Source organism: Salmo trutta, chromosome 4 (genome assembly GCF_901001165.1).
Source record: "Salmo trutta chromosome 4, fSalTru1.1, whole genome shotgun sequence".
Taxonomy (NCBI): Eukaryota; Metazoa; Chordata; class Actinopteri; order Salmoniformes; family Salmonidae; genus Salmo; species Salmo trutta.
Genome location: NC_042960.1, coordinates 42,916,351 through 42,924,832, shown reverse-complemented (window position 1 = coordinate 42,924,832; position 8,482 = coordinate 42,916,351). Strand labels below are relative to the sequence as shown.

The window sequence follows — 8,482 nt, the reverse complement described above, 5'->3', positions numbered from 1 at the left end:
CTGATGTCTTTCCGACAGATAAGATCTAAACCAGGCCAGAACTTGTCCGTGTAGACCAATTTGGGTTTCCAATCTCTCCAAAAGAGTGTGGTGATCGATAGTATCAAAAGCAGCACTAAGGTCTAGGAGCACGAGGACAGATGCAGAGCCTTGGTCTGATGCCATTAAAAGGTAATTTACCACCTTCACAAGTGCAGTCTCAGTGCTATGATGGGGTCTAAAACCAGACTGAAGCGTTTCATATACTTCAATAGTTTCAACAATTAACAAAATTACTATATGAGTGTTGCTAGTGCTAAGTTTACGTGGCACAGCTTCCATTTCGAAAATGTTCTGTTTTGTCATGAGAAGGATGAAATCGGATGATTTGCATATCACCAACATCCATATTGTGATACACAAATCATACCTCACCCAGACTTAAAGCTGCAATATGTAACGTTTTGTGTGACCCGACCAAATTCACATAGCAATGTGAGGTATAGATCTGTCATTCGCATTGAAAGCAGGTCTAAGAAGCGTGGCACAGCTTCCATGTCCTCAATTTCTACGCTTCCTGTTCTTACGTTTTTTTTGCGTATTTTACTTTCGGTTTTGTACACCAGCTTCAAACAGCTGAAAATACAATATTTTTGGTTATGGAAAATATATTTCACAGCAGTTTACATGGTACAATGATTATCTACACTGTACTTGCTTGTTTAAAACAGAAATTAGGCACACTATAAGAATTTTAGCAACCCGGAAATGGCGGAGCGATTTCTGCATAGTGCTCCTTTAATAGGTGTGACCCAAAGCATGACATCATGTCAGACCACCAGATAACTGCATTTGTGTACTGAGACCCAGTCTATGGCCTTAATGAATGCCTCTCCTCTTTGGGGAGAGTGTAAAAGGTGGGTTTACTTCCATTCCACACCATGGGAAATCAGTCTTCACCTCTGTGTCAACAAACATCCTTCTGAGAATACCCCCCACATCACTCCTTCCCCCTGCCCCCTCCACAAGCCCAATTACCTTGCCACTCCCCTGCTGCTCCAAGGAAGCCCCCTGTCCCCTCGAGGGTCCACACCCAAACTAGAGACCACCCCCATTCTGTCCCCTCTAGCCTTCCGTTGTCACCACTGTGTGAGTGACACCCCTCTCCCTAGTTGATTCCTTGTTCTACTCACGCTTTGTTTATTCTCTCTGGCTAATTGTCTGCTCTTTATATTCACATTTATTTTCATGTGTTTCTCTTTCACTCTCTCAGTGAAAATGAACTTTCAGCCCAATGCACAACTACGCAGCACTATGTACCTGAGGAAGCTCATTCACACGCAAGATCTTAACACAATACCATAAACTGAAATGCATTGTCGCGTTACAGTATATCTCTCTAAAACAGTAACAACAACTATCAGAATGAGGAGCAGTTGATTTACTGCCAGGTTGTATGTATCACAATATCCTACACTCAATAATGGGAAGGTTTATGACCCACATTCAGAAAAACCAAATCAATTACCATTGTCAATTAACAATGCACAGAATATCATAATAGGACACGTGCTGTACGCCGTCAGTGAGATGTTATATGGATGGACGACCCGACACCTTAAAACCTCTATGTGAATGACTGGCTCACAGCGTATCGGACATCTGTCTTCATGGAGCTAAAGAGTGAATATCACCGGCCCTTCATTAGGCTAACAGGCACCTAGAGCAGCTAACGCAACACCTCGGACACGGCGGTGAACACCGAGCTCATTTGTAGAACGGCTCTGACGTGTCAGCGTGAGTCACCTGTATGGGGACAGGTTAGAGGGGGATAGAAGCTGAGGAGTGTGTCATCATCATGGCATAATAAAGTAGCTGTAGCCAGGGCACAGTCATAAAAACCAACAGAGTACAACCTCTGTCTCTCGTGACTTCCTTAACATTAGCTGATCAGTGGCCAGCGTGCTTAAACAATTTGCTTCTGGGTGCAGAGATTTCTATATCACCAGCATAAATCCTGCAGCTACAATTACGAAGCCGTTATTGTGACAGTGCAAAGTTGCAGATCCCTCACCAGTACAAAGGACACTCCTGAACAAGCTAGTTATGGGCATGGTAAACACACGCCCATCCTATGAGGCACTGGGGGCTGGGTGTTTGTGATGTGGTGAGGTGGGCTGTGGGAGGGCTGGTGACATGCAGTGCTCTGCAGCTAGCAGGGACCTGTCTGCTGATGAATCCTAGGCATTCATTTTATATATGAGTGCCCTCGCCTGTCATCAGGGCTCTTATAAAAAAGACATACCAGACCATAATCAGTCTACGACCGGCTGCCAACATACCTCAAGAGGCAGATGCATGAACGCGGATGAAAGATGGGGGGGGAGAGCGAGAGAGCGAGAGAGGGAGAGGGCTTGTGGGTGAAGGGAGAGAGGGATACATAATAAAGTGGGGCAAAGAAAAGGAATAGGTTAACAAAAAGAGAAGTAGGTTATTCAGCAGCAGCAATTGTAGTAGAAACAATAAAGACCGACAAAATGCTTTCTTTTGAAACACTGCTCTGTCACCACAGTCCACCTACACTCCTGCTGCTGCACAAGCTGCAGACATAAGCAAAGGGAACATTTCTGGGATCTTTTATTTCAGCTCATGAAACATAGGACCAACACTTTACATGTTGCGTTTATATTTTTGTTTGGCATACTTTGTTTCTGGAAACATTTAAGTGCTCTGCTGTGAATTGAGGGTTGTAAATAATTGAGGAGGTAGGGGGCTGCCACCGCCTGGCTGACACAACTCACATGGTACATAGTGAGGGAGAGCTGTGACACACTGGTCTGGACAGGAGTCCGTTGTCAGCGCAGCATTCGCACAGAAGTTGGCTTGAGCTTTGATTGGTTCTGTCAATCGTTTTTTTTTTTTCTCCCTAGGGGATTGCGACATCTCGTTGTTTGGATTTGAAAATCCAACAGTTGTATTGGAAGGGGGCGGCGCTCGGGCCTTTGTGTGGCTGTCCGTGTGGGTGTTTGAGCCTGCCACGTTAGGTTCGTATTTGAGTGAGAAAGACACAGGACAACCAATCAGTTGAAAACCACAGCCCCCGTCACTATAGATGCCTTTCCAGACTCTGAAGTCAGGAGGACTTCGAGTTAGGTGTCAGCCAGACAACTTTCACACCTCTGTGTGTTTGCATGGGGTCTGATAGGCGTGTGTGGGGTTCCGTTTAGAGAACATCAACCCCCTGTGCAGAGGGCTGAGGACATGTAAGAGCCTGTCTGACTGCTCCCATTACCTACCACCACCAGCATGGACCTATTTCACAACAATACTCCATGGAGTAGCCTCCAAAAGAACTGGTTATATTCCATTCACACAACTTGGGATGGCTGCCACTGAAACGACAGCTATCTTCTCAATACTTCTGCAAATGCACTCTGTCAGACACAAAAGACCTGGATGTTTGTGTGCACGTTTTATACAGACAAGTACAGTCAATGCGTCTCTAAACAGGACAACTGTTAAACAAATACCTTTCTACTTTCCTGTGTAGCCTATGTACTGTGATATTTTAGAAATAGAGGCTGCACACTCATATACTCCACCACACGCCTTTATTAATAAACATGAGGATCCTTGCAGGCAGTTCTAGCTTGTATGGCTCCCTGGGCGACCCGATTTCGCACAAACCAGAAAGAAATGCAACAATATGTCTGTGAAACTAAATATTCACAGTATTATGAATGAAGTGTAGTTTATTTGGTAGCATTTCTTAGTGTGACTGATTGTACTAACTGCATTAGTACTGTACAACGTTAGAGGTGCGCTATTTGATAGATTCCCCCGCTCCCCCTACCTCGGGCTTCCAGTGGGGAGACCTGAGGTCAACCTACCCCGCCCCCCTCCCCATCTCTACTTCTGAGTGGGAGACCTTCCCAGGGAACTAGAATCAGGGCGCCCACATGATATCATTGACGTGATGCGCAAATGAGCGATAGAAAACCGATCGCGCAAATGTCACCATTCCGATTTGTTTTTGTGCGGCGCATCGTGCTGCCCCCGGAAAGATGCCGCCTTGGTTGGCTGCCCATGTCGCCTATACCTAAATCCGCCACTGCTTGCAGGATCGAAATGTTGTGGGTTTATTCATAAGGGTACGTGGTGGAGTTTACGAGTGTGCGGGCTGTATTACTTTCATAACGAATTTATCCGGCCCTGCACCGCACAGAAGGATGTGCGTTTGATCACACTTTACCTGTGACGTTTTAGATTCTCCTTGCAGATGTGCATCTGTGTGCACGTGGTCATTATATTCTTATTTTTTTCTTATACTTAGGCCCAAAGGTTTGGTTTCTATTGCGGATCAATAATTATACTATAATCTCATTCACCATTTTTTCACGTGTTTTGGGTATTATAAAATGTCATATATCTGGTCAATTACTAGCTCCCCAGTCCCTCTACGGTAGCTATTAAGGCTTATTCTGTATACGAAATGATGTTTTGTTAAGAACTGACCCACCTGTTTGTTGCACGGGGCATTCTTTTTATTTATTTATTTTCGCCACTTTTTCTCCACAATTTCCTGGTATCCAATTGGTAGTTGCAGTCTTTTTCTCCTGTGTTTGGCTCGCGGATCCACGTGAAAGGAGGCAGGGTGCCGAAAGAGCCTGCTGTTGCCACCAGCCAATCAGCGTTCACCATTTCTGTGGCACTATAAAATCCAACGGGCTTTCACATCCTCCAGTATTCACAAAGTCAGCTCCGGTTTAGAGGGAACGGCGGACAAGAGAGTGCTTTTCTCAAGCTGATATCAGGGCTTACTTTAGGTACAAGCTGTTTTACGAAACATTATTTGACAGAGCTGAATTTAATTTTTGCATCATATTGAAAACTGAACGAGGATTTAGTAAAAATGCGTCTGATCCAGAACATGTCAACCATCGCGGAGTTTGCGACCCCAGAGTGCCCGTCCAACGGGAACATTAAAATAGCGGTGATCGGGGGCAGCGGAGTTGGCAAAACAGGTACATTGAAAAATCAGTTGAACTTATCTACAGTTTTTCGTTTTACTGTTTGAACTTGTTCGTTTATGTTAACTGCATTTGAGAAATGTATCTGTAAATTCATAGACCATTTGATTAATGTTATGGTCGTCTTCTCTTCCAGCTCTGGTAGTAAGATTTCTAACCAGGCGCTTCATCGGCGACTACGAGAGAAACGCAGGAAACCTTTATTCAAGAGAGGTCCAGGTGGACGGAGGAGAGCAAGTAGCCATCCAAGTCCAGGACACGCCAGGTGTTGATGTAAGTTCACGATCTGCCTTTTGCTACACAAACTCTTTCAAAATCCGCTCACTCAGCTTGAATTGAACGCTCGAGACGTCTGCTTGTGAGTGCCTACAAACCAACACCATTTAGGCTAGTCTTCTATTTAGGCTAGTCTTCTATTTAGGCTAGTCTTCTATTTAGGGACAGCCTCTGATCAGTGTAGGGTTTTTGAAGTTTAAGGTTTTAGGAATAGGTCATTAGTTAATCCTACCACCAATTAGTATCTACAGTCGTTCTATTACTATAGTAGGCTATGAGAAGTCTCTGCGCTTTCTGTTTTTAGAGTTCTTCCCTCCCTGGTCTGGGCTTTGGTCCAAACCCGCAGCTTTTTTTATTACTGAAGTACAGAGACTTGTAGTCTAGCCATCTAATTTCCCATTTCTATTCAGTGGATGTCTGAGCCAGGGGTAAATGATACCCCACTCCTGGTTCCTCAATCAACCTCACCTAGTTCCCCTTCACTCACTCAGCAGCCACAGGAGAGAGTGGGCTAGGGGGAGAGAGTGGGCTAGGGGCAGGATAGGATAGGAGTTCAATTACTCCCACTGTCTGACTAGACTACAGCACTCCATTCAGTAGAACAGACCTGTTGCATAATGATGGGAATATTTGATCTGGTTTCAATTTTAAATCCCATAGCTGTCCAGGGTGGATTATATAACATTCATCAAATGGGTTCCAATGCAACAGTTCTCTAACCACGATCTCCTCCTTTTTCTCCTCAGCTGACAGGTAACGGCCTCAGCATCCCGGATCATGTGACCTGCTCCATCCAATGGGCCGACGCCGTGGTGCTGGTCTACTCTGTGACCGACCGCCATAGCTTTGATCTGATTGGCCAGTTGCACCAGCTGGTGGCCCGAGCGGGTGGGGCCAACGTGCCACCCGTCATCCTGCTGGCCAATAAGGCGGACCTGCTGCACATGAGGCGGGTGGATGCCGAACAGGGCCCCCTGCTGGCAGCAGCGCTGGGCTGCTCCTTCTACGAGGTGTCAGCCAGCGAAGACTACAGCCAGGTACACGGGGCCTTCCACAGGCTGTGCTGCCACATGGCCAAACAGCAGCCCACAGCCCCTATGTCCTCCCATACCACCTCCAGCGGAGCGGCTGAGAAGAAGGGACGCTCACCCCTCATCCCCAGGCCCAAGTCCCCCAACATGCAGGACCTGAAGAGGCGCTTCAAGCAGGCCCTGTCGGCTAAAGTCAGGACTGTCACCTCTGTGTGAGAAGGACTTGGGTTCGTCTTTTACACAACGTGGTCCAGAGTGGCTACTGAAAATAAATTAAATGAGGAGAAAAGAGGGCAGAGAAGATTCCTGTGCCTTGTTTGGGACTTCAGCCTGACTTGCGACGAGCAGCAGAGACAAAATGGAGGCTCAACTCTGACCCATGTTCACTCTGACAGCGGAAGTGACCTGTGGGGCGGACAGGTGTCAGTCAGCCTGTCGTCACTCCTGTCCTGTCTGAGACTGTTCACTGACGTCTGCTATGAGACAGCAGCTGGGAGGTGTTGGTATGTCAGCCCACCAGAAGGGACAAAGAGGGAAGCTGTCCTTGAGCTGAATGAAGCCCAGATACTCCAGATCACGTGTGAACACCATCTCATATCTTCTCCTGGCAACAAAAGCCTTGAAGGACACTGCACAGAATATTGTTTTTTAAGCTGGCACCTATTGTGACAGTTTTAGTTTTTTGTTCAGGCTGCCACTCTGCTTGGCAATGCTGAGAGAACACTCATTGTCAAACACGCCAAGCACTTGAGTCAGCATGCTGTGTTTTCACTGTTACATTTCTCGTCTGTCATTAGCTCCAGTTCCCCAGTGCATTCCTTGTACAGCAGGCAAAACCATCATTTTGCACATCATGGTAGTGAGCTATGAGAGGAAGGCAGGATCACTGCGGGGCAGTATAGATTGGACACTGGGATGTCGGGTATCTGTGATGCACTTTAAGAAAGCCAAATGGCTTATTTATTTGTTATACTTTTGAAAATAAAATGATTGAATTCATGACGACTCGTCTTCTGACTATCACCTCTTGTTTGCGTAAAATACACTGACATACTTTTATACAGGCCAGGTTTACAGACATATGAATGGATTATAGGGGAGGGTCTGTGCATACACTATTTACAATGAAGCCATTTTGAACATTAACATAGGCTGGTCCTAAACCTGGGATTAGACTAAATCACACCCCATCTCTTAACTCCACAGAGAATTCTGAAACTCACGAGAAGAATGGTTGATAAATGACTGTGGCTCCACATAATTAGCATATACCCCATATCTAAGTCGGCGGAAGGCTTTTAATCAAGTATAATTCATGGCATGTCCCATTTTACCACAGCGGTGGGTGTAGAATGCACAAAAAACAGTTTGACTCATCCATAGACAGTGATTTAAAGGGCAATTACACCAACTTTCAAGTTCATTTTCACTATCTCAGCACAATACCAGTGTTTGACAATGGCGCATTTCTACATTTCGTAGAACTTTAAATCTATATATTTCTAACGGATTACATCAAACATTTAAACACCGATTGTGGGGAGCACTCTGGCTAAACTTTTTGCAGGTTTTGAAAATCACAACTTTTAATCCTACACTGTCATAAGCATTTTTTAGGACCTTTATCTTAACCAGAGATCATAGGAACAAGCTGTTTTCACATGTACACTAGTTTGGTGCTGCAGATAATGAATATATAAGGTTCAAAAGTGGCGGAATTGTCCTTTAACATGACAGCTACAACAGAGCACCATTGTCTTACTATGATGTCACAGGAAGGTGGGCAGTGTGACTGACAGGACAGCTGTGTCACTGTGATAGCATTGAGGTGGTTGTCTGATCATGTCATTGTCAGGGCAACAAATATCACAGCCACCACACAACAGTATTATTGTGATGTATGTTTGTGGTGTCAGGTCAGGGTTGTAATGTGCATAGAGACATGGCTCTAATTCTCGCTGCTCTCCTCTGCATACTGAACGGCTTGGTTGTTGACACACCATCTCAACACCAGGACGCCTCACGTTACTTCACACTCTCACCTCTAATGAGATCACACATACTATAGGAACGTTAGCACTTCGGTTAGTGCCAGAGCTAGAACAACCCTACAACTCTCACACACACTAACCAACTAGCATTCAAGAACTTTCCATTTCACATGGA

The 8,482-nt window shown here is 45.4% G+C and overlaps 1 protein-coding gene across 1 annotated transcript; it reads left to right on the top strand.

Annotated features, from left to right (window-relative positions):
• The first annotated feature begins 4,721 nt into the window (after positions 1-4,721).
• Positions 4,722-7,319, top strand: LOC115192391 (ras-like protein family member 11B). The gene is made up of 3 exons (XM_029750831.1): positions 4,722-5,003; positions 5,146-5,282; positions 6,032-7,319. Exons 1-3 carry the CDS (start codon positions 4,892-4,894, stop codon positions 6,530-6,532), a joined length of 750 nt encoding a protein of 249 aa, XP_029606691.1. The 5' UTR covers positions 4,722-4,891; the 3' UTR covers positions 6,533-7,319.
• Positions 7,320-8,482: the final 1,163 nt, after the last annotated feature.